At 43.2% G+C, this 27,039-nt stretch overlaps 2 protein-coding genes and 1 pseudogene across 3 annotated transcripts in view; 2 read left to right on the forward strand and 1 right to left on the reverse strand.

The window, feature by feature from the left end:
- The window catches only part of CENPP (centromere protein P), a 246,272-nt gene that overhangs the window by 41,228 nt on the left and 178,005 nt on the right, over nucleotides 1–27,039 (reverse strand). The gene's annotated exons all lie outside the window — the stretch shown is intronic.
- The window catches only part of ECM2 (extracellular matrix protein 2), a 40,759-nt gene continuing 22,749 nt past the window's right edge, over nucleotides 9,030–27,039 (forward strand). For both annotated transcript variants that reach the window (XM_058672951.1, XM_058672952.1), the window contains exons 1-2: nucleotides 9,030–9,202; nucleotides 25,260–25,569. In XM_058672951.1, coding sequence (XP_058528934.1) covers nucleotides 25,284–25,569 — 286 coding nt within the window. In that variant the 5' untranslated portion in view covers nucleotides 9,030–9,202; nucleotides 25,260–25,283. The remainder of the gene's footprint in view (nucleotides 9,203–25,259; nucleotides 25,570–27,039) is intronic.
- Nucleotides 10,808–14,934, forward strand: LOC118759911 (large ribosomal subunit protein eL32-like; annotated as a pseudogene).

Raw genomic sequence — 27,039 nt, forward strand, 5'->3', positions numbered from 1 at the left:
TATCCTGTCAGCACTCCACAGCCATGGGTTCCGTACCCACGTGTTCAACCAATTGTGTACTTACAGATAGAAAGTACTAGAAAAACTGCACCTGTACCAAACACATAGAGATTTACAACTTGTCATTATTTCCTAAAGAAATAATAACTATTTTTATATTAGGTCTTATAAGATGACATCGAGTATGTGGGAGGGTGTGTGTGGATTATGTGCACATACTAAGCCATTTTTTTTAGATTTATAAAATTTAATAGTAGTGTGAAAAACAAGTTTTGTCATTCACAATCATTTTTTCCTCCTATTGATTTTGTGAGTATTTTGGTTTTTCCAACAATACAGTATTGTCATTTCAATATTGATAAATTTTCTAACTACATATGCTTTTTCTTTTTTTCATTTTATTATTTTATTATTATTCTTATTTAACTTATTATTCTCATTTAACTTCAGGCATTGTAAATTTCTATTTGTTGATTTTGTATCATGACTTTTCATTTAAGGGGATGTACAGTAGTTGTGTAATGGAGATTATCATATCTAGTAACATGTCATTTAACTTCATGGCATTGTAAATTTCCTCTTTTCTTTCTATTGCTGATTTTGAAACATGACTTTTCATTTAAGGGGATGTACAGTAGCTGTGAAATGGAGACTAACATTCAGATGTGAGGATGTAGTGTGGTATGCATTTCTGCTTCCAGACAAAGATGGACTCACAATGAAACTGTTTACCATATCTTGACAATAGGATTCTGGACTCTCTGCCATTGTCCATGCCCGCAATGATGGACATATGACTGTGTATGAAGAACTATATGTTAGTAATGATATAGAGGAACTGGGGGGGGAGGGAACTGGGGAGGGGATAAGGGAATATGAAACTAAGCCATTTGTAAGAAGTCCTATGCCATGTTATATAAGGGACTGACATTTGTGGATTGAGGCAGTCACACCAAGGGGCAGGAGGGTGTCCCAGTAACTAATCCCTTCTGAATCCTGAGGGGTCATGCACTACTTATTCAAAGGTGTGAAAGAAAATAAAGTAAGAAAATGGTCATTTTACTATTTCTTCTGGGAGCATACATTAATAGACTCTATGGAAAGATCTGGAAGCCCACATCTAACAAAGTACTAAGCAAATTCTATTTCCAGGAGAAAAATCAAATAACGCAAATGACTACAACAGGAGAACTGTGAATAAATCATGTCATGTTTAGGTATTGTCGCTCTGTTGGGACAGGCAAGCTCAACATAAGTAAATGAAGCAACTGACAGACTTCTTGTTAATTTGTAATTCAAGGGCATTTCACTATGTATGAGAGTTAATGCCTGACAATGGCCTGACATTAGATAAAGCTCCTGTTTCTGAGAATAACCCTACTTAAAAATTCCAAAATTTAGCATTCCCTGAGTGTTAATATCCAGAACACTGTCATATGGCAAGCAATTGCACACTTAAGAGAAAGTCTGATTCACTGGCACTCCAGAACACAGGGCAGACGCCCAGCAAGAGTGGCTGTTCTGAACGCGATGACACCCGAGGAACTGTCCCAGCATGGGCACCTCACTGGCACAGGTAGCACGCGAGGCTCTGCTCAGTGCCCGCTGTTGACTGAGGCTGTGCTCCCATGGAGCGCTGGCAGAGCCAAGTCTCAGGACATAATCAATGCCTGCAGCAATAAAGGGGGCAGAAGAAAATGTAATACCAGCATTTTCCATGTACCAGTGTGGTTCAAACAGTTTCTGCAGAAAGGACTCATGTAACAGTCCATTAAACCACAGAAATTTTAGAGCAGCAACCTCAGAAATTGTAAATTTTTTTTTTTTTTTTTTTTGCTGACCATCTCGGCATGAATTACTGTTAGTCCTTGATGATGTTATGTGTTACTTCTTTTCTTCTTTTTCTGGTTGTTTATATTCTTTTTAGAAGCTGTTCTGATCTGGTTGTAAAACCTCCAAACATTATAAAAATATGGAATTACATGGTAAAGGTGTTCTCCCAATTCCATAACTGAGGGAAGCTACCAGAAAGAGTTTATTTTCAATTTGTTCCTTAATAAGATGTTAGATTACACATATCAAAGTAAGTTAAGATCATAATCAGACGTGGTTTTGAAGCTTCGTCTTTTCCTTTTTGGGGTGCCCTGCTGGTCTTCTGAGGCTCTCTGCTCTCCAGGTAGCCTTGTGCTCAGTCAGTACACAGCTGTACTTTTTCAGAAAGCTGTACTTTTACTTGAACATGTGTTTCTAAAATGGATCCCTAGAGGTTTTGAAATGCTAGCAGTCAGATAGCCACTGCTTCTGCTCTCTTGACTTCTCACTGGCCAACACAGCAGATTACCCACAAGTTCTGCTCCTTGCAACAAAAACAAACAAACAAAAAAAACAACCACTGCACGCATCTTAATACATGCATGGTGGGGTAGGGATGAAGCCAGGAGCCAGAATTCAGTCCAGGTTTCCCAACTGATTAAGGACCCGGCTAATACAGCCATCACTGGCTGCCTCCAGGGTGCACATTAACGGGAAGTTAGATCTGCAGCAGAGCCAGGACTCCAAGCCAGGCACTCAGATCCCAGATTCTGAGGTCCCAGGTGCCATCGCAGACACTGAGCAAGGTGTATTTCAAATCAACCCACAGCTTTTGAGAACAGTCCGAGACATTATTCTCTTCTTGACAACTCCCTTTCTTCCAACAGCCTGCTTGATGGCATTTGGCCATTGTGGACTAAGTTGTCTATGTTTTCTTTTTGTTTTGTAACACCTCCTTAATTTAGCAAAGCATTTTTTGGAAGAGCTATGTTTTGTCCTAGGACTGCTGTTCAGTAACCAAGTCACCCGAATCCAGGGTCAGGTGGTTTATTATAGTCCTGAAAGTATGAAGGATCCTCTCTGTCTCCAACACTCTTAAATTTCAAACTCATTGGGCCTTGAAGTCAGTCTAATATCATCTATTCATGTTGAACACCCAGTGGACCTTTTCATTTCGGAATACTCAGTTGTTGAATTCTCAGAAATTTTCTTGAGTTGTTTTTCATTGATATTTATGTATATTTTCCTGGTTTGTTTTCTGAGGCCACAAGTCAATATTGAACTTCCCTGTCTGATTCTTTAATTTTGTTTCTCCTTCTGTTTTCCATCTATGTCTTTGGCCCTACTTTGTAGCAAGCTTCTTTAGTGATTTTTTCTTCCCAATAGCACTACCAAGTATCTCATGAACACTGCCAAGCTTCTAACAGAGTTCTTTTCTGATACGCTTTCGTGTATTTAGGGAGGCAGAGTGGATTTCTATTTGCAATGGAAATCCCAAGCTACATGTGTCTGGCAACACAAGATTAAATCGTTGACTAAAGGGTCTGAACAAGTGTGCTGAGTGCGTTTGCAGCCAGTCTGACTTGTCAATTTGGGAATCCCCTGTCCACCAGCAGCTTGCCTCCCTGTTCAGACACTCTGGCCCAGTGGATGAGCATGCAGATTCCAGTGTGCAGGCATTAACTGATTCTTGGAGCAAATCACGGCAGCATTTGAAGGATAGGGGATGCCTTCCTTGATGTTTGAGAGCCAATGTCAATCTCTTTGAACCCAGGATCTGGAATTTCCAGATCTAGAGAACCCACAAAGTGATGCCCCTGCAAGTTCTGGATTATGATATCCACCTTTTGAGGGAACATATCTGTCTGCAGTCTTGGAAGCTTTCAAAATCATTTATCTTCTAAGAGTTACTTACTGCAAAGCATTTTTCCATATTTATAAACAAAGTTTTCACAATTTTGAGAAATTTGGGTGGTCCCAGTACACATCATCTTGATTCAATCTGTTGAGGTCATTTTAAGATGATGGGAAGTGCAGGCGTTGGCGCAGCAGTAAAGATGCTCTTTGGTATGCTTAAATCCCATACTTAAATGCCTTAGCTCTGCTTTTTTTTTTTCCAGCTATTTTTTAACGAGTAGTTTTTCCAACTATCTATTTATTGATAAAGAGGAGAGGGAGAAACAAAGAAAGAGGTATTTTTTTTATTTGCTGACTTATTGAAAAACATTCACAGCTGCTGGGGCTGGGCCAGGCTGAAGCCACATGGCTAGATCTCGTTGCAGCTCTTCCCTGTGGGTGGCAGGGAACCCAAGCATTGGAGCCATCCCGCTAGTGTGCCCCAGGGCACACATTAGCCGGAAGCTGCAATCAAGCTGCAACTGAAGCACTCCGCTATGGTAATGTGGGCTCTCTAAGTAGCCTCTTGGCTGCTGCATCTAAGCATCTGTTCCTCTATGAAGTAAAATTTAAGATTTTCACAATTGTTTTTCTATAACACAGTATATTGTTTTATATAAGTAGATTAGGACAGGCATTGAGTTAGCCCCTGGATATATTACTTTATAGTCACAAAAACTTGAAAAGTTGGTATAATCATCCAGTTTACAGCAGAAAACCCTTCCATCAGAAGGTTGAAGTGTCTCCTTGATGTTCCCACAGGCAGCAACACTAGGCAGAGTTCTGATGTGTCTTTGACTTATCCATCTGAGGTCAGAGAAACCAAGGTCAACACAAATAATTTGTTATAACAGGTATTTAGGACGCTCACAGCATCCCTGCACATGTATTTTACTACTGTGCTCAGAAATTACATAATTTCCAGGCCTGGCATGATGGCTCAGTGGCTAAATCCTCGCCTCACAAATGCAGGGATCCCATATGAACGCTGGTTCCTGTCTCGGCTGCTCCACTTCCCATCCAGCTCCCTGCTTGTGACCTGGGAAAGCAGTGGAGGATGGCCCAAAGCCTTGGGACCCCACACTCACATGGGAGACCTGGCTTTGGATCAGCCTAGCTCTAACCATTGTGGTTCTTTGGAGAGTGAATCAGCAGATGGAAGATCTTTGTCTCTCATTTTTCTTTTTTTTTTTTTTTATAATCTATTTTATTGTGTTGTTGTTGACAATCTTTTCATAGTTAATTACAGTTAGAGAAAGAAAAAGAAAAAAAAAAGGCTCAGGGGGATAGGGAAGTGGGCAATACTATTATGTCCATATTGTTTCCATCTTGTATCTGAGGTAAAGGAGGATATTGAGGGAGAAGCCCCACCTGGTTTCCCGCCCACCCCGAGTCCCGGATGTGGGGCATGCTCTGAGATATGTGCTCGAGTGGTGTTAATAGTTCTCCAGTTATGAATCGCTGCCAGTTTCGCTCGATGAGGTCGTCCACTGATTGATATGGTCCATCATAAAGTCTCCGTTTGCCCCATTTTTCGCTGCTAACATGTAGCTGAGATGAATGATTGATCTGCTCTGTTTTCTGTCTTTTCTTGATTAGAGTTCTGAGTCCAGCAGTTCGATTGGGGAGATCTCCAAAGAAACTTTGAGGTATTCCCAGACTAGTTTCTTGCATGTTCTAGCAAGCACAGGGCCCGGCACAGTCCATCACCCCGATCAGCTGGTGGTTGCAATTGCTGGGTTGGTTCTGTTTTCGGTCCCGAGTTGCACTGGAACCAATGGGTGTTGCAGTCCAGTCTGGTTCTGCCCAGCACGTACTCGGCCCTCACACTAACCAGTGGGAGCTGCAGCCTAGTTGGGGCGACCCACGATAACCCCCACCAGGCCCGCCCCTGGTTTGCCAGTATGTGTAGCAGAAGACCAGTCTGTCCCCCATCCCATTTGGCTCTGGCACTTGTCAATGGGTATTAAAGCTTAGTTCTATCTAACCAACTCAACCATCCAGCCCTCACGGGTGTTGTTAAGTGCCTCTCTATCTAGCCATCCCAGCCCCCGTCCTAGTTTTCATGCCCTCCCACGGGACTAGTGACCCAAGAAGGGGGAACCCACTTTTTCCCTCCCAGGTCTCTCTGTCCCGGTTGATGCACTCTTCGGGTGGTTCTGTGATTTGACTTGACAGAATTAGTCCTCAGTGCCAGCTTCTGTGGCTATGCCCAAACATCCCTCACCCACTCTAATTAATGCTTGCACCAGCAGGAATAATCAGCCCAGCCTGGCTTTTCCCTGATCTATTCCACATGCAGCGCACAGGTGATGTAGCCTTGCATAGTCTGGTCTGTCTCTATCCCAGCCCACGCTCTCCAGTGGGAGTAGCTGTCTGGCGAGGGAACCAGCCCCTTAATCCCCCCCGCCAGTTCTGCCCCTCCCTTCCTTCCTGGATCTCACGTGTGCTGGTTGGGTGCTGCATTCATATGCAGTACAGGCAACCACGCCCTGGCATTCCATAATGTGTACTGGTTTTGTCGTGACCAAACCTGGCTCATCCCACACTCTGATCTGGTGATCGGATTTGCCAGTGGGTGATATGGACTAATTCAGCCTGGTCTGCTCCTGACCCATGCTGAATGTGTGCCAGTGGGAAACTTTCCATGGCCTATTCTGGACTGTTTCCTATCATGCTTCTTGCGCTTACCTGCAGGGACTGTGTCCTGCCAGAGGAGTTGCCCAGGCTCCTCCATCAGAACCCCTCCCAATGGCAGGTTTTGCGCATGCCAGGGGGTCCTTGAGCCAACCCAACTCAGTTCACGTCCTGTCCTAGCAGGGACAGTGGCTTTTCCTGGCTGGCTTTCACCCCATTCTGGTTCTTGTTGGATGTTTCAGCCCGGCCATGGCTCGTCCATACCCACATACAGCTCACGCATGGCTCAGTAGGGGGTTGAGACCCAGCCTAGTCAGTCCCACATCTACCCCCTGGTTCTCCATGACACCAGATGGTGTTGGGGTCTGAACTGGCCTGGTGCATCCAATCCCAGCCCACACTAGTGCCTCGGGTGACTGCAACTGTTTCCTAGATAAAACGCAGCCCCAAATCTAGCACATACGCCCCTTTGTGGGAACCTCAACCTAGTTAGGGTGTCCCGTTACCTCCCCGATTGGGCTTGTTCCTAGCTGTAAATCATGCACCTGCCCATGGTTGCTCTGAGGACCAGTAGGTGCAAGAGCCTAGCTCGGTATGACCTGTGTTCCATGCTGGTTTCTAGTTTTGCTTGTAAACAAAGGTTTGCTCAGTCCTGCCCAGTACATTACGTTCCATGACCAATTTACACATTTTGGAGCTACTATGCCCTGCTTGTCCGACCGCCAGATCTGGACAGCGTGTTCACCAGCGAGAGCTATGACTCGCTAGGGGAGCTTCCCAAGTACCTCCACTTGATCCACTCCCAAACCCAGTTTACATACATGCCATTGGTTTTTAGGCCAGTACCCGGTGTACTCTGGCCTCCCATTTGGCCTTGTATGAGCTGGTGAATGTTGCAGCCCGGCCCACCCCACAACCTATTCAGGATGCACATTTGGGTGCTGCTGCCTTGCCCAGTCCAGTCTATGTTGGATCCCTTTACCTGTGATTGATGGCAGGCTCCTTGGTCACACCTAGCTTAGTCCATAACCACCTAAAATTTAGGTTTACCAGTGGGGCCAAACTTTCTACAGGGTGTGGCCCACACATCCTGCACAGAGTCCACCCCAGGATAAGGTTCTAGAGTGCTAGTTAAAATTATGGACCTGCCTAATGTGACCAGTCTCCTGAACCAACATCATGTCAGGCAAAAAAATATCCTGCTAGACAATCTGGGGGTTATCTTCTGCATTATAGGTGTTCAAAGCTCAGCATTACTGAGTGATTAGAAGTTCTCCAAAAGAAGAGCCACTGGCGTTGGGAATCTTTAGGATTGACTCAGAACCCAGAAACAGTGGGGTCACCCTAGAGCTATCTAAGCAGCAATTCGGACATCCATTACCCCAGAGCTTCCCGGCCGGGCGGCCAGCAGGCAAAGCCTGGCACCACATGGTGCACTGGCAGCCATGGATGAAGCCGAGGACTTGTTCACTGCCTTGTGGCAGTGTCTTTGGCGTGAGCCCCCAGCATTGGGTCCGACCCAGCAGGGGCACCCCCCACAGCCGCCACACTGTGAGGAGCGGCAGTTGCCCCTGGATCCCAAGGCCCGAACCCCTCCCAAACTCACCTAGCTGCCAGATATTAGCAGCTGGGTGGAGCTAGGAATTTTAAGCCAGTTCCCAAGTTCCCTCATGGTGCACTTACCCAAGGAATGAGCTCTCTTGGGTCCTGGATGAGGCCGAGGACTCGTTCACTGCCTTGCGGCAGTGTCTTTGGCGTGAGCCCCCAGCATTGGGTCCGACCCGGCACGGGCACCCCCCACAGCCGCCACACTGTGAGGAGCGGCAGTTGCCCCCGGATCCCAAGGCCCTAACCTCTCATTTTTCTAAAGCTGCCTTTCCAATAAAAATAAATGTCTTTTAAAAAGTAGCATAATTTCCAATGGCATTCATTGACTTTTTTTTTTTTAAAAGATTTATTATTATTGGAAAGCCGGATACACAGAGAGGAGGAGAGACAGAGAGGAAGATCTTCCATCCGATGATTCACTCCCCAAGTGAGCCACAACGGGCCGGTGCGTGCCAATCCCATGCCAGGAACCAGGAACCTCTTCTGGGTCTCCCACGCGGGTGCAGGGTCCCAAGGCATTGGGCCGTCCTCGACTGCTTTCCCAGGCCACAAGCAGGGAGCTGGATGGGAAGTGGAGCTGCCAGGATTAGAACCGGCGCCCATATGGGATCCCGGGGCTTTCAAGGTGAGGACTTTAGCCACTAGGCCATGCCGCCGGGCCCCCATTCATTGACTTTTAACAACATTATGAGTATGAGGCTAGAGTCGGTGGGTAGAGAGGATCAGAGGTACATAACATCAGCCCAATCTAAAAGGAATCCCCGACAGGCATAGCTTTTAGCTCAGTGAGATTATCATTCCCACTGCTGATAAAGCTCCAGCAACATCAGGCAGGCTGGTGTGCATTTTAACATTTGAACGCCAACAGTCTATAAAACCACAGATGTATTCAAGCTCATTTTTGTGCTTCCAACTCAGCCTCGTCTGCTTATAAAGGAAATGCTCCTGCCTTGAGACACTCCTCCCCTTCTACTGCTGTTTTCCACTTTTCCTGTGATTTAAAAAAAAAAAATTCCCTTGGTAACCATTTTTCCCCAGTTACTTTCTTGGCTAATTTTCCCCACAAAGAACCAAAAGGCATCTATCCCAAGGGAAGCGCTATTTTAGATTTTACTAAGGAGTCAGCAAACATTTTTCAATTTTCCCTTCCGCTCTTTCTTTGTTTAGAAAGAAAGCTCTGATTTTTGTTTCATTTTCAGCTGGAGACTTAAATGACACCAAGAAAAGCCTCCTTAGTTTAGATTTCCAGGTAAACAAGTTTTAAATTTTAAGTTTTAATTAAAGCATGCGGGGTGGTTTTAGTATTTGGTTATTTTATGTTGCAAACATGTTTAACCCTTAAGAAAATTAGCTCTTTAATATATTTTAAGAGTTCAAAGTACGTATTATTCTGTTTACTTGTATTTCAGAATGACTGTTTCCCAGAAATTTGAAACTTTACAGCATTAGGATTAAGTTCTTTCTGTATGTTTAGATAGAATTATTTGGTCAACAGAAGTACAAACAGGCTTGAAATTTTCATTTTTATCAATTTTTAAGTCCTAAAGAAATATGGATGACTAGTTTAAAATGTTTTTCAATGTGAGCATGTTCAGTGGAATGGGGACTTCTGAGTATTTTTAAAAGTTTACATTAAGAAGTTGATGGAAAAAATTAAATGAAGGAAATTAATAAGTTAATCAAGGCTTACAAATGATTACTGTTGGGATTAATGCAATAAATACTAGGCAGAAAAAAGTGTGCTTGATAAAAATGATGTGATTAAAGTGTCACAAAATTTTACCTTTAGAGGCATATTTGCTTCATTATATAAAACTTATTAAAATATTAAAGGCAGATAATTGTACAAATTGTACAAATCACTGAAAATAACAAAGGCCTAAGCACCAATTATAAAATCAGCATTGAGAGGTCATTTGATAAAATATATTTAAGGATATGAATAAGACTATTTGGATAATGATTTTTTTCTCAAAATTACGTTAGTATTATAAATACTGCCCATATTTATATAGATTTCTGGATGAGTAAAAGTGAGTCAGTTTTGTTTTGGCAGAGGGAGAGATGAAGAGAGATGGTAGCAGTGGGAGGGTGTGTGTGTGTGGGGGGCAGACTCTGCCAAGACTTGCTCAGGAGGTGGCAGCAGGTGGTGCTCACAAGAAGGCCCAGGGTCACCAGGTCCTGGGACCCTCAGGGGAGACCTTCTCAGGCCGTTGGTTCCTGCGCTGACTGCAGCACAGGCCAGAACATTCAAGTGCTTATCCAGCAGGATTCCCTTCTCGTGATTCTTGGCAAACTCCAGCTCCGCCCTGTCAACAACTCCGTTTTCACACTGTTCCCCCACCTCCTTGTAGCTAGCGCCATTCCTTTCCAACTGTGCTTGCTCTACACACTTGACTTGTGTGATTGAGTTGCTAATGAGTTAATGGATTCGCTCCTATACATTTTGCATGCTAGCTTTTCTGAAACAAAACTACATGTGGATCACAGAACCTTATTCAAATACCATTTGACTTCAACGCCGTCCAGTGACTGTTCTGAGTGTGATCCATGGATGCATACATGGACCACTAGTGTGATGCTGAGGTTGACACACAGCAGTGAGGTGCCAAGCTAAGGTGAGCTGGTGGCAATCTGCAACATCAACCGCATGAAACCTGACCAGAGGAAGGCAATAATGGCAGATGGAGCTGTGAACAGAACTGCTGAGATCTGAGGACATGTGGAGCCCACTTCCGCCCTCCTTCCTCTCACAAGAAGATCTGTTCCAAGTACACACTTGTGGCTGCACTTGGTGATAACGGCGGCTTCGGGGTAGGATGGAATCTGCAGGATCCCTGAACAGGTAGACAGAATGTGGAAGGAGTTGAAAGAACAAGAATGTAGTCTTGAAAAGGTACAGAGGAGGGCCTGGCGGTGTGGCCTAGTGGCTAAAGTCCTCACCTTGAACGCCCCGGGATCCCATATGGGCGCCGGTTCTAATCCCGGCAGCTCCACTTCCCATCCAGCTCCCTGCTTGTGGCCTGGGAAAGCAGTTGAGGACGGCCCAAAGCCTTGGGACCCTGCACCCGCGTGGGAGACCCAGAAGAAGTTCCTGGTTCCTGGCTTTGTATCAGCACAGCACCGGCCCGTTGTGGCTCACTTGGGGAGTGAATCATCGGATGGAAGATTTTTCTCTCTCTCTCTCCTCCTCTCAGTATGTCTGATTTTGTAATAAAAAAAGAAAGAAAGAAAGAAAAGGTATAGGGGAAAGCTGAGATCAGTCTGTAGGGGAAAATAGGTTTTGGTTGAAGAGATCTTTAGAGCAAATTCAACAACCACTACCCACTGCTGCCTTTCTGCAGAAACACTGTGGTAAAACTTCTGAAAATCAGAGATATATTGAAAATTTTAAAGAAAAACTGCAATAGGAAACACCAGAAATGAGAATTAGTTCAAGTCAAACTTCTCATCAGCAACACTAAATGTAAGAATATGGATCACCACCTTGTCAAATGTTAGAGGAAAATGATTTTGAAACTCTAATTCTGTTAACTAACCAGCATTTTCGGACATACGAGATTGGAACCAGCACTGTGGTACAGTAGGCAGAACTGCTGCCTGTGAAGCCAGCATTCTGTACTTGGGTGCTGTTTGGCTGCTTCACGTCCAATCTAGCTTCCTACTGATGGTCTGGGAAACTCAGGCAGCTAGCTCCCGTCTGGGCCTCTGCCAGTGATGTGGGAGAGCTGGAGGAGCCTCCTGACTTTGCCTTGGTCCATCCCAGCTGTTGTAGCCATCTGGGGAGTGAACCAACAGACGGAAGATCTCTGTCTCTCCCCCTTTCTCTAAGATTTTTCATTATTATTATTATTATTATTGGAAAGCCGGATATATACAGAGGAGGAGAGACAGAGAGGAAGATCTTCCATCCGATGTTTCACTCCCCAAGTGAGCCACAATGGGCCGGTGCGCGCCAATCCGATGTCGGGACCAGGAACCTCTTCCGGGTCTCCCACGCGGGTGCAGGGTCCCAAAGCTTTGGGCCGTCCTTGACTGCTTTCCCAGGCCACAAGCAGGGAGCTGGATGGGAAGTGGAGCTGCCGGGATTAGAACCGGCGCCCATATGGGATCCCGGGGCTTTCAAGGCAAGGACTTTAGCCGCTAGGCCATGCCGCCGGGCCCTCCCCCTTTCTCTAAACTCTGAATTTCAAATAAAGTAGTAAATCTTAAGAAGAAAAATAAGGAATTACAAGAGTTCACAGCCTGTGACAATATATTGAGAGATAATATACTTCTACAAGGAATAAGCAAGTCTGAAAGAGTGTCTTGTGATGATGGCCAGCGAGGCAAGTCAGACTCCTTGACCTCTGAAGAATACTAGGGAAGTTGGGAAAACAACAGGGATACCATTTGGGACAGACACTTGGAATATCATTTCATGGGGAGGCACTTGTGGGTACAAGGCAGCAGAGAAATAAAAATCAAGCAGTAGGGCCAGGAGCCGATGCTGTGGCGCAGCACGTTAAGCCAGCACTTGTGATGCCTGCAATTCCCATTTGGATGCCAATTCTAGTCTCAGCTGCTTCACTTCTGAGCCAGCTCCCTGCTAACGCACTGGGAAAGCAGTAGAGAATCGCCAGGATGCTTGGAAACTTGTACCTATGTGGGAGACCTGGATGAAACTCTAGGCTCCCGGCTTAACCTGGCAGTTTGGTGACTGAGGCTATATGGGGAGAGAAACAAGTGGATGGAAGATCTCTTTCTCTGTGTTTCCTCTCTATAACACTGACTTTTAAAATAAATAAATAGATCTTTAAGAAAAGTGATTCTAGGGAAAATCAATAGGTTTTTGTGCAATTATCACATGGCTATAATGGAGCTTAGCTCAAATCACTCAATACATCACTGTAGTGTGCTCAAATACATGCCCAAAGCAGGGAAATTCTCCTTGTGTACGGAATACATCATTCTAAGCTTCATAGTACTTTAATAAGTTTTCATCTACAAGATATACCACAGTCAAGAGGGACTGGGCAAATCCAAAGAGATGGAAAGGCCAAAGACCAAAAGAAATAGAAGAAAACAAATTTACAAATCCAGAAGAACTAGTAGTCAGATACAGATGTTAGAGCAGAAGCTACTAATGTGTTTGAAAAAGTAAAGATTAAAAATTTAAGCACTGGGCCCGGCGGCGTGGTCTAGCGGCTAAAAGTCCTCGCCTTGAAAGCCCCGGGATCCCATATGGGTGCCGGTTCTAATCCCGGCAGCTCCACTTCCCATCCAGCTCCCTGCTTGTGGCCTGGGAAAGCAGTTGAGGACGGCCCAATGCTTTGGGACACTGCACCCGCGTGGGAGACCCGGAAGAGGTTCCAGGTTCCCGGCATGGGATCGGCGCGCATCGGCCCGTTGCGGCTCACTTGGGGAGTGAATCATCGGACGGAAGATCTTCCTCTCTGTCTCTCCTCCTCTGTGTATATCTGGCTGTAATAAAAATGAATAAATCTTTAAAAAAAAAATTTAAGCACTGCCAATTGTATTTTGTCAAAATACAACTTTCTCTAAAACAATTCTACTATAGTTGCAGTAATTGTATGATCAGTTTAACATTTCCTTTACATGAGTGAAGTTGAGCAGCTTTTCATTTGATGATTGTTTATAGCCCTTGAGTATTTTCTTCCTAGATGATGCGTTTTTTTTCACCTTATATTTGTTGAACTATAGTAGCACTAAACTGTTGACTATAAACAAATAAAAATGTCATCTCTAAAATATCATTAATATCTTTAAAAACAATTACTGAAAACTTGAAGACGTAAAATACAATACAAAAACAAGGAAGACCATGCATGATGTCTTTTAAGACTTACTACTTATTTTTCATTGGGAAGTCAGATTTTACAGAGAGAAGGAGAGGCAAAGAGAAAGATCTTCTGTCCGCTGGTGCACTCTCCAATTTACCACAGTGGCCGGTGCTGCGCTGATCTGAAGCCAGGATCCCGGAGCTTCTTCTGGGTGTCCCACGCGGGCTCAGGATCCCAAGGTTTTAGACCGTCCTCGACTGCTTTCCCAGGTCAGAAGCAGGGAGCTGGATGGGAAGTGGGGCAGCTGGGACCGGAACCTGCGCCCATATTACTAGGACTCTATGAGTGGATATGAATGCAGATTAGCACATCTGGGGCGCTTATGAAGGAGCTGGAACTAGCCAGAGGAGCCGTGAGAAACAGGAGGGGGGAAAGTGAATCTAGGCCATAAAACAAGGAGGTTGTCTACCTGTAGCTCTGAAGAGAAGGCAGGGAAGGGAGAAAGCACCGGGGGAAAAGATGATGAACAACAATCCAAGAAGTGCTATTCAAGAAGTGCTATGAACGCTGAAAGCGGAAAAGCAAGCGAACCATACCTATACGCCAGGGTGAAACAGCTAGAAACCAAAGCGAAAACATCTGAGTTTTCTCTGCTTTGGTGCTATCTCTGGATGGGAGAGTCTTTTACTTGGCATTGTGGCCACATTCAGATCCCTGGAGAAACCCAAGATCGTCAAAAACAGGACCGAAAAGTTCTTCTGGCACCAGTCCAACTGATATGTCAAAATGAAGCGTGAGTGGAGGAAACCCAGAGGTAATGACAACAGGGTACAAAGGAGGCTCAAGGGCCAGCCCTGAATACCCAGCATCGGCTACGGGAGCAACGCGAACAGGAAGCAGACGGTCCAGTGGCTCCGGCAAGCTCCTGGTCCACAACATTGAAAAGCAGGCAGTGCTGCTGATGTGCAACAAAGTTTAATGTGTGGAGACGGCTCACAAGGTCTCCTCCAAGAACCTCAAAGCCATCGTGGAAAGAGCAGTCCAGGTGGCAGTCAGAGTCGCCAACCCCAATGCCAGGCTGTACAGTGCAGGAAATGAATACACAGCTTGTGTTCACATTTTATTTGTGTTTAAACAAAACCTTGATAACTTCAAAAAAAGGAAAAAAAAAAAAGAAGGAAGAAAAGAAAACATATGAAAAGCAGTCGGGAAAATAAAAGTGGATCCAGTGTTGTGGCGTAGCAAGCAAAGTTATCGCCTATGCTGCCAGCATCCCATATCAGTGGCTGGTTTGTGTCCTAGCTGCCACATTTCTTACCCGGACCCCTCATAATGGCCTAGAAAAAGCAGTGAAGGACGGCTTGAGTACTTGGATTCCTGACACCAATGTGGGAGGAAGTTCCTGGCTCTGGCCTGACCCAGCCCTGGCTAACATAGCCATTTGGGGTGTGAACCAGCGGATGGAAGTGTTCATGTCTCTCCCTGTCTCTCTCTTGACTTTTAAGCAAATAAAAGCTTGTAAAAAATTACATTTGAAGAAGTAATGAAATTTAGAGACTTTTCAGTAAAATCATTAGAAACAGGAAAGCATAGGAATATCATTTTCAAAACGCTGAAAAATATTTCTCAACCTTTAGTTCACAATCCAGAAATACATCCTTTCAGAATGAAGGTTATATACAAAAATTTTCAGATAAAAAGAAAACTGCATATACAAAAGGAATGACTAAAAGGTGTTCTTTGACGCTCAGGACTGATGATATACGAAGGAATGAGAAGAAACATATCCCGAACTTTTGCTAATCAATGTGTAGGAAAATCAAGTGGGAGCAGGTTACATTTGGCAGTGTATGTCAACACATTTGGTTGTCATAGTGGGATAAGCTGTTAATGGTATCTATTAGGTAGAAGCAACTGTTTATTTACATTTAATTGTATTTGAAAGCTAAGCAAGGTATGGGGAGAGGAGAAAAAAATGGAAGGAGAGGAGGGAAAACAGGGCGGGGAGAGGGAGATCTTCCACCCAGTGTTTCACGTCTCAAAGGTCACAAGTCAGGGACCCAGAACTCCATTCAGGTCTATCCTGTAAGTGGCAAAGACTGAGGGACCTGAACCATCCTCTGCAGCCTCCCAAGGTGGGCGGGAGGCTGTTGGAAGCCAAGGAGCCCAGACTTGATCCAGGCACTTATACAAGATGTGAGCATTCCACACGTCTTAACCACTGGGTTGAAAGCCTGTTCCTTACCCCTATGATAGACTTTATAAAATTATCTTAGACATCGTGTGTTACCAAGGAAAGGAATAGCAAATAACTAGCGAAATAACAAAAATCCAATTATCCATTAAAATAAAAGCCAGAAAATAGAAAAAAGGAACACAGGACAAGAGAGTCAACAGTCAGAAAGTAGATTTGTACATATATATATATATATATATATATATATATATATATATATATATATATATCAAACAGTACATCACATATGAGAACATTAAACTTTACCGTTGGGACAAAGATTATCAATATGTATTTAAAAAATACCCATCACATGGCCCAGTGTGGTAGCCTAGTGACTAAATCCTTGCCTTCCACACCCAGGATCCCATATGGGCACCTGTTCATGTCCCAGCTGCTCCACTTCCCATCCAGCTCCCTCCTTGTGGTCTGGGAGAGCAGCTGAGGATGGCCCAACGCCCTTGGGACCCTAATCCCATGTGGGAGACCTGGAGGGGAAGCTCCTGGCTCCTGGCTTCACACCAGCTTAGCTCCAGCTGTTGTGGCCACTTGGGGAGTAAATCAGTGGATGGAAGATCTTTCTCAATCTGATTTTCCAATTAAGAAATAAAAAAAGAATAAATCTTATAAAACAAAAATGATAAAAATATGCTAATTAAAAGTACATAAAATGTAAGAATACAGATTGGCTGAAAGTAAAATGACACAAAAATACAGTAAGCAAACATTAACTAAAACAAAGTGACTACATTAATTTAGACAAAGTAGATTTATGGCAAGTGATACACAGACAGGACCTACTTCACACAAAAAAAACATGAGACGTGATACTTTTAAAATGTATATGGATGTACAATAAAATCTCACATTAATGTGAGCAAGCTTACTTAGAAATATTCAACTACATTCACAAATCAACCAAAAATATAAATGAAGACCATTCATTATTATTTATAAACATGCAAGAATATTTCCTGAACATATATAAGAGTACTTTTAACAGCAAAAAATCAGGAAGAAATGAAACATTCACCATCCAGTTGTTTGTTACGTAACTCATGGAATGAAAATCCGGTGCAGACTAACTGGACTTTCTCACACACACATACACAAACTGGCATAAGTGTCTCTATGCCCGTAAGTTGACGCTGAGTGGAGATAAAATAGATGGCAGGTTGATATATACAGAAAGGCTGGAAAACTGTGGGGCTCCCTAGGGCACACCCTGTTTTAAACAAAGTGCTACATGAATATGACTGCGCTCCGATTCGCTTGCTGCCTGTGGACACTCTGTGCTTATGACAGTACAGCAATAACCAGCAAAGCCCATATATTCATTCTCTGGCCTCTGATATAAAAACTTTGACTGCTCTTATACTCAATTACATTTTATTTGATGAAGTTTTTGTCTGTCTTAACAAATTCTCTTTATTCTTGTGGCTTTATGCTAAGCACTGAAATCAGGTAATGCGGGGCTGGTGGCTGGTGTTGCGGCTCAGTGGGTTATCTCACTGCAAGGTGATGCTGACAGTGTTAGTGTTGTGTAGTGCTGTTCTCGGTTTTAGCTGCTCCACTTCTCAGACGGCTCCTTGTTAAGGTGCCTAGGAAGGCAGTGAACGATGGCCCAGCACTTGGGTCTCTGCCACCCATGGGGCACCGGGATGGAGTTCCTGGCTCCTGGCTTTGGTCTGGTGTAGACCTAACTGCTCCAGCCCTTTGGGAAGTCAGCCAGCAGAGGGAAGAGCTCTTTCTCTCTCCCTCTCTATGATTCTGCTTTTTAAACAAGCAGGAAAAATTTTTTTTAAACAAGTCAGTGGCGTTAGTTGTCCAAAATAGGTCTTTTTTTTTTTCAAAGTGGCTTTGACTATTTTAGACTCTACATTTGCATGTAAATTTGAGAATCAACTTATAAATTTTACAAAAAAAAAAAAAAAAACTCAAACAAACAAACCAATAAAAAACCCCAAACCTGCTAGGACCTGGCATGATAGCCTAGTGGCTAAAATCCTTGCCTTGAGCATGATGGGATTCCATATGGGCGCTAGATCTAATCCTGGCAACCCTGCTTTCCATGAAGCTCCCTGCTTGTGGCCTGGGAAAGCACTCGAGGACGGCCCAAAGCCTTGGGACTCTGCACCCGCATGGGAGACCTGGAAGAGGCTCCTGGCTATTGGCTTCGGGTTGGCACAGCACCGGCCATTGCAGCCATTTGGGGGAGTGAATCAGTAGACGGAAGATCTTCCTCTCTGTCTCTCCTCCTCTCTGTATAGCTGACTTTAAAAAAAAAAAAAACTGGATACAATTTCTACAAAGTGCTGATTTACAACAATTTAAATTCTTTAAATTTTACAGAAAGAGAAAACACATTTGTCATGTAACTAGATCATGTTCCACATCCTCACAATATTCCTGCACTCACTGGGAGAACATTCAATTTCTTTATTAAGTATGACTTAGCTATAAGTTTTTCATAAATGGCAATTATCACTAGGGAAATCCAATTTTATTTTTAGTTCAGTCAGCATGTTTATCAGAAGTGGATATTGGATTTTTTCAATTATTTCTCTACAGCTACTGAGATAGTTTTTTTGTCTAATAATATAATGTATTATAGAGAATGATTTATGAACATATCTGTTCATACTTACTTTTTTAAATAGAAGCTTTTTTAAAAAAAGGTTTATTTATTTTATTGTAAAGGCAGATATACCAAGAGAAGGAGCTACAGAAAGATTATCCATCCCTAAGTGGCACAATGGCCAGAGCTGCACCGATCTGAAGCCAGGAGCCAGGAGCTTCTTCCAGGTCTCCCACATGAGTGCAGGGTCCCAAGGCTGTGGCCTGTCCTCTGAAGCTTTCCCAGGTCACAGGCAGGGAGCTACAGGGGAAGTGGAGCAGCCGGGACACAAACCCACTCTCACAAGGAGTACGCAAGGTGAAGACTTAGCTATGAGGCTATCACGCCGGGTCACATAATTGATTTTCTCAATACTGTTATGCTTGGATATTATTTGTGAAGATCTGCATCCATGCTCATGTTTGTAGCTTTTGAGTGTTAAGGGTATCTGCTTTTGACATCAGGGTACAGATTATCTTACAGTCATCAACTGGGATTTTTTTTTTTTTCAAAATTTTTGACGCTTGTGTGGAACTGGCATTATTATTTCTTCCTTATATAGGTTGGAATTCACCAGTGAAGACATGCAGGCTTAGGATTTTCCTTGTAAGAGGTTTTTTACTAAAATTCGGTTTCTCTAATTTTTACGAGCTATCGAAATTCTTTATATCCTATAGAGAGATTCTTGGTATTTGGCTTCTTCCTAATGATTCTGTCCATTTCATCTAAGTTGCTGAATTTAATTATAAAATTATTCACAATAGTCTCCTGTCATTGGGTTAGTATCTGTAAAATTTCCTATTCCTGATACAATGTGTATCTTGTCTGTTTCGTAATAATTTTGATGAGAGGATTTGACAAAGAAACATCTGTTAGCTTCACTCATTTTATTTTTCTCTGTTTTCTAATTCATTGATTTCTGCTCTTCAATTTTCCCATTTTTACTCATTTTGGGATTAAAATGCTCCTATTTTATATTTCTTAAGATAATCCTGAGATCATTTAACACTATAATTTTCTTGTTTAATATTCTACCTGCATTTCACAGATTTTTATGTTTTGTCACTCAAAATATCTTCTGAGTTTCCCTTTTGAATTTTTTCTTTGCTCCAAAGTGTTTAGTTTCCAAATATTTGGAGATTTTCATAACAGCTTTCTGGTACTTATTATTTGCTTAATTCTACTGTGGTTAAGGAACACACTGTATGCTTTGAATCTCAGGAAAATTACTGGGATTTGTGTTAGTACCTAGAGTATGTAATGTTTTGGTAAATGTACCATGTGTACTTGAAAAGAATGTGTGAAGTCGCCCCTTTTCTTAGGGGAAAACATGTCCCAACACTCCCAGTGGGTTTTCTGTAACTGTTGATAGTACCCCAGCTCTGTTATTTATTCCTATAATACACATGCATGAGAAAGCTTAATATACAAATTAAACAGAGTAAGAGATTAAGAACAATTAACAAACCAAACAGTATAAGCTCTATAGAACAATATACCAAAAAGTTATGTGAATGTGGTCTTTGTCAGCACAAGTTTCTCTTCTGCATTTCCCCTTGTGAAGATGTGAGATGATGTGATGACTGCAGAAGACTCAATGAGGTCAATGACATGGGTGTTGTGAACAGTATAAAGATCACGGGGAGGGCCCGGCGGCGTGGCCTAGCGGCTAAAGTCCTCGCCGGGATCCCATATGGGCGCCGGTTCTAATCCCGGCAGCTCCACTTCCCATCCAGCTCCCTGCTTGTGGCCTGGGAAAGCAGTTGAGGACGGCCCAAAGCTTTGGGACAATGCACCTGTGTGGGAGACCCGGAAGAGGTTCCTGGTTCCCGGCATCGGATTGGCACGCATTGGCCCGTTGCGGCTCACTTGGGGAGTGAATCATCGGACGGAAGATCTTCCTCTCTGTCTCTCCTCTCTCTGTATATCCGACTTTGTAATAAAAATAAAATAAATCTTTTAAAAAAAAAAAGATCATGGGGACACAAACCCTGTGGTACTACTAGAGGACTTGTGACACCAGTAGAGCTGATGTGATAACCCACATAGCTCCTGGTGACTGAGTGGCAGGTAGTGGGACAAACATGTCTGCATTGGACAGAGGCACGGCTCACATCTCAGGCAAAAGAGAGGTCAGCATGAGACTTCATTTTGCTACTCAGAATCATGTACAATTTAAAACTTACCAATGTCTGGTTCTAGAATGTTCCATGTAATATTTTCAGACTACAGCTGGCCATATGGTACTGAAACTGTAGAAACCTTGGATGGGGTGGAGGGCACGGCTGTATTCTGCTGCTGTGGAGTAATATTCTATAAGTCAGTTACGGTACATAAGTACATGGCTTTGTGAAAATCGTCTAAATCTTTGTTGATGTTCTGCCTGCTTTTCATATTTTATATTTTGAGGAATTTTTGGCTTATGGCCAAACTAAATGGACAGTACAGAGAGTTCCCATATTATCTCTCTCCTACTATCAAATATTCCCCAAAGAAAGGTACACCTGTGACACTTGGTGAACCTGTACTGACACACGATCATCAAAGTCCATCGTGTTCAATGTCATGACCCTCCCTCCCAGTACAGTGTTTAACAGTTTCACTGTCTTGATAGTCCTGTGCGCCATTTACTCATCATTCTCTCCTTCTTACTATCTCTATAGTTCTACCTTTTCCAGAACATCACAGAACTTATGATATAGTAGGCAGATCTTTTATGTTGGCTTCTGATGTGAAGTTAAGTTTAAAATGTACTTAGTAGGGCCCGGCAGCGTGGCCTAGCAGCTAAAGTCCTCGCCTTGAATGCACCAGGATCCCATATGGGCACAGGTTCTAGTCCCGGCAACTCCACTTCCCATCCAGCTCCCTGCTTGTGGCCTGGGAAGGCAATCGAGGATGGCCCAAGGCCTTGGGACCCTGTACCCGCGTGGGAGACCTGGAAGAGGTTCCAAGTTCCGACTTCGGATCGGCGCAGCACCGGCCATTGCGGTCACTTGGGGAGTGAATCATAGGACGGAAGATCTTCCTCTCTGTCTCTCCTCCTCTCTGTATATCTGACTTTGTAATAAAATAAATAAATCTTTAAAAAAAATGTACTTAGCAACCTACATTTAAGTGTTTTTCCATGTCTTTTCATGGCTTACTAACTTTTCTTTTTAAATAACTGGAAAACATTCTGTGGTCTGAATAAGCCAGTTTATATATCTGTTCATCTTCAAAAGGTTTCTCTCACAAGCTTCTAAGTTGTGGCCCTAAGCATCTGTGTACAGAGTCTCAATTTAAATACTAAGGAAGCATGACTGCTAAGTTGTACGGTAAGAGTATGTTTAATTTTGGACCTGTGCAAGAGCCTAGTGGCTAAATCCTTGCCTTATATGTGTTGGAATACAATATGGGTGCCGATTCGTATCCCAGCTGCTCCACTTCCCATCCAGCTCCCTACTTGTGGCTGAGAAAACAATAGAGGATGGCCCAAGTGTTGGGACCTTGCACCTGCGTTGGGAGTCCTGGAAGAAGCTCTGGTCGCTGTGGCTACTTGGGGAGTGAATCAGTGGATGAAAGATCTTTCTCTCTGTTATTCCTTCTCTCTGTAAATCTGCTTTTCCAATAAAAATACACAGATCTTTAAAAACAAGGAATATGTTTAATTTTGCAGAGACTCCTCCTCCCCACCAAAATTTGCAGAGACTGTCAATCCTTCTTCCATGTGGCTAAACCTTTTTACATTTCTGTCAATTATCAGTGAGAGTTCCTGTTGCTCCACATTCTTGGAGCATCTGGTGTTGTCAGTACTCTAGATTTAGCCAATCTACTAGTCATGTAATAATATCTCATTCTAATTTGCAATCAATCTATTCTTTATAAAATCAATTGTTTGAGACAAGGGTGTTGAAATCCTGCTTAAGTATGGGTTTGTCTATTTTTGTAGCTTTGAAAACTTTTTTAAAATTGCATTTTTCTTCAGTAATGTCACATGTGCTTTTCATTCGGGGTGTTTTCTCAGATTGCAGGTTTTATCTTTAAATGTTTGACTTGGATAAAAAAAAAGTTCCCATGTTATCCATTTAACAGGGTTAGTCTTCCCTCTACTTCCTTGACCTTAATGGGATATAGTTAACAGTCACAATAAGCTCATGTCCTACTTGTTACATTAACAGTGTCATTTCTGGAATGGTTTCAAGAGATTCATTGTTCTCAGCATTTTGGGTCCATTTGCTTGCTTTTCCGTTTGCCTGGCGAGTTTACATAAATATCAAAATACTTGGGTGTTTTGGCAAATAGTTAATTACTGTGCAGCTTGATTCTTTCGGAAAGACTCACTTTTCAAGTTTAGTTAAATGGAATCAGAGCAGTCATTAGCCTAGGACTAACCACTCCTCTCTACTGAGCTAACGCCTTCTAAGCACTCTGCCAGCTGCTGGTGGACTGCAAGGGCTTCTACTTGAAATGGTGGTTCACAAACTCATTTCTCAGCTTCAGAGTTTTGGCCCTCTGACCTTTAGGTCTTGAGAACTGGATGTACATGTGATACTGATACATAGTCAAAGATGGGAGACCTCTGGGAGGCTTCTCTGGGCAGCTCTTATATATCAGTTTTCTGCCTTGGAGACAGTCCCAGGTTCACAGATTCTCAGGTCTGAGTCTGCAGCCTAGAGAGACTGAAGGGTTCCCCTCCTCCTTGTACCATGGCCTAGATAGTCCCTTTGGGCTGTGAGTAGATCACTCATGGAAGAGTTTACTTTCTTGGCCTCCTCCCTCTGAGATCACCAAACTAAATAGCTTGAATAGCTCTTCGTTGAAACGTTCGGAGCATTTTATGTATTGTGCCTGAGTTTTAGTTGTTTCAGGTGGGAAGGCATATTTGTCTTATTACCATGCTGTCTTAATGACTGAGGGGGTTCATAAGCAGGTGACTAGGAACTGACATCACAGCCTCACAGAGTTCCATTTCATGCACCCACTCCAGGTATCAGCTGGCAGAAATGGTGTTATAGCAACACAAACAGTGCGCACATTTTTGGCCTCCAGGGGATGTGCAATGTGGCAGCAAGTAAAAAATCGGTTAATGCCACGTGTGCCTAAGCCAGCGTTTACTACAGCCACTACAGATTCCTACTTGGAAAAAGCTATAATGTTTATCTTGACTTAACAGAGACCATGAACATGTTCTAAATATCTAGGTGGCAGATGCTGCCTTGCGGAAGGGGGCACTCCCTCCAGTACCTGGCCTCCCATTTGCATGTCCGTGGAACCTCTCATGCTTGCTTTGAGGTTGTGATGCAAGTTCTAGAGGGGACAGAAACATCTCAAGTGACTATTACTCTGTTTGATCAAGTAACCAGACAGAAAATTTGGGTGAAATGCATAGAAGCCTCTCACTTTCCAAGGTCTTAACAAGACAGCTGTGTAGGACTGTGTAGCCATCCCTTATCTGAGGGGTTTAACCACTTCAGAAAGGTGTTACCCGCCCCACCCCCGAAGTTCTTGTTTTGCAGTTACACAACCTCTGTATATAACATAACCTTGAGCTGTTGAGTGACTATCTCTAAAAGAACAGATTTGCTCTGGTTGACGCTGACGACCAAGGCAGGTCTTCTGGATGAGGATAGATTTCCTTCTGAGTGAGGCTGCTACTCCAACCCTACACATCGCCAAATCCCTTACCCTCATTACAGGAAAGATGATAGCAGAAGACTTTTGTGATCCCTGGGGCTCCTGCTTCTCCTTTTGGCCCAGGCTATGTACACAGGCTGTCCATCTGAGAGAGCTCTGACAGTGAGGGGATGGGAGAGCATAGCCCTCTGGCAGGGGGTGGGCGTCGGCTGCTGAGCTTTGAGCAGGTGTGGGTGCTGTGCAGGCAATGCCTGTGGATTTCCTCTTTACCTGTCCCCGCTCCTGGTGGTACAGGCTCTGCAGCAGCTTGCCTGACCACACCCCTGCTGTACTGATAGTGCCAAAATACCTAACTGCATCTCGGCCTCACCAGTGCCCTGTCTGCCCCTCAGGATCTACTGAGTCAGATTGTCACTCTTCCTCTTACCTCCTCATCACTTGTACTTTTTTTTCGGTACTTTTAGGGAGCACAATCATGTTCTCCAACCCAACAGGAAGAACTATAAAGTCAGACAAAAAAGGAAAAAGGCCTGAAAGAATGGTTCATGGATGCTGTCAGAGAGCAGCACTGTGGCAAGGCAGGTGGAGGGAAAACTCCCTAGCCATAGTGGAAACCCTAAACACAGTGAGGCCCAGGTGAGGCCCCAGGATGGGGCCGCCATCTGGAAACCCGTGTCTACCTTGCTTTAGAACAAGTGTTTGAGCAGAACTTGGGCATGTGCACTTGTTCACACATCAGCTACAGGTGTTTCTGTGCTTCCGTGGCAGAGCTGAGTAGTTACAATGGAGGACATACAGCTCACAAATCCGGAAATATTTACTACCTGGCATTTTACAGGAAAAGTATGCTATGCCTAGTCTAGAGATGGGATGTGCAAAGTTCTTTTATTCTGTCAGAGAAATTCTAAATTTTAATTTGGCAGCAAAACTATAGCATATAGTCCACATGACATAAGGATTTTTCTCAAAGACGTCAGAATTGACATACCATCGTAAGCCTTTCCTAGAGGAAAAAAATGTAGTCACTATTAACTTGCAAAATTTCCCTTCACTCTAGCAATTGGCTGGTGAGAAATAAAACATGAAGCTTGCAAGTCTGCTCTGCTTTGTTCTGCTTATCGTTTCTCAAACTGACTCTGCGCAAAATGAAGAGGCTCCGCAGAAGCAAGGCAGGAAGATGCCTCACAGGAGACTGAAGAAAAGCTCCCCCTCTAACCACACAGCAGACAGAAAACATGGAGTTCAACAGAGCACGGCTCCACAGGCAGCAAGGTTGCCCGTCGTTAATTCTGACGATAACATGGAGGACAAGGTTGAATCCTTATTAAGTGTTTTTGGAGTAGAGTCAAGCTATAACGTGCTACCAGGTAAGGGAACAGTATGGGGTAGCAGGGGCAGGGGATGGGCCACACAATGAGAACCTTCATGGAAATATTTTCCAAAGAAAAATAAGGTAGATCACCTTCTGTTTAATCTACAAAGTTCAAATTTTACAACTGGAAATATCACTTAAGGAACATACTTCTAAAGAAAAAAAATATTCCTTATGCTATATCAATTTATAGTTACAATTTTGCTCAATTTCTTTCCAGTATATTTACTATGTATGCATTGAACTAGTTGTTATAAAGTGGATTCTATATGTATTTATAAACTGCCTTTTCCTTTGTACCAGTAGGCTGTCTACAGTATAGAAACAAATGATTTCTGTGGGCAGGTGTTTGTCCTAGAAACAAATGATTTCAGATGCTTCTAAAACATATATATATATATATATATATATACATATATATATATATATATATATATATATATATATATATATATACTCTGTTTTCACTTTATTTCAAAGAGGGTCAGAAAGAGGCACATATGCAGAGAAAGAAAACATCCACCATGGCTCATTGTGAAATGCCCACAGCACCTGGGGCTGGGCCAGGCTGAACCAGGAGGCAGGAGCTCCAGCTGGGTCTCCCAAGTGAGTGGTGTTACGGGGTGTGAGCGAGATCACACCAGACATAAAACATATATTCACCAAATATTTTCATCATAAGTTAAAGCCACTGAATCTATATAGACGAAATCACTGACTTTTTAGAGCCCGAAAAGACTGGAAGTACTGCCAAAGATCCCGCCAGACATCACCAAAACCTAGTAGTATTTAATGGTCCACATTTTTTCCATTTCGGAAGGAAAAAGTAATTACGTTCGAGATACATTATCATTAAAGAAAGCTTTCACAAGACAAAAGAAACTCTCACTATATAATTTTCTGAGGCCCATACTTCATACACTATCTCAGTAAGGCCAACGGCATCTAAGTTATTATTTCCATGAATAACATATAATTATCATGCTAGTAAGTAATTGAAGTCACATCGGCAACATGTACAGAAGAGAATTTTGTGGAAACGATCGTTGTTACAATATATACCACTAGGTCTTAAAGAATGAGGCCAATTTCCATAGTTATTTAAAAGATACACAGAAACAGATAATATGGCTTTCTAGTAAGAAAAAGGTTATAAAAGCATATGTATAATGTGATTCCACATCTGTTTAAAAAGGTTTAAATATGTGATGCAGGGGGATGTGCCTTAAGAAGTGCACGGACGATTTGGCAAAAAACATTTCCTAGTGGCCGTAAAGTATTTCTTCTTACTTGCACTATCATACATAACACTTCCCATTTCATCACTTTAAAGAATCTAATTCAGTGGCAATTAGCATATTTACAGTATTTTCCTACTACCATTCCTCTCTAGCTCCTGAATATACCCACCATTCCAAAAAGAAATACTGTACATGTTCTCACGTCTCCTTATCTCGAGGCCCTG

This window comes from Ochotona princeps, chromosome 14 (assembly GCF_030435755.1).
Source record: "Ochotona princeps isolate mOchPri1 chromosome 14, mOchPri1.hap1, whole genome shotgun sequence".
Classification (NCBI taxonomy): Eukaryota; Metazoa; Chordata; class Mammalia; order Lagomorpha; family Ochotonidae; genus Ochotona; species Ochotona princeps.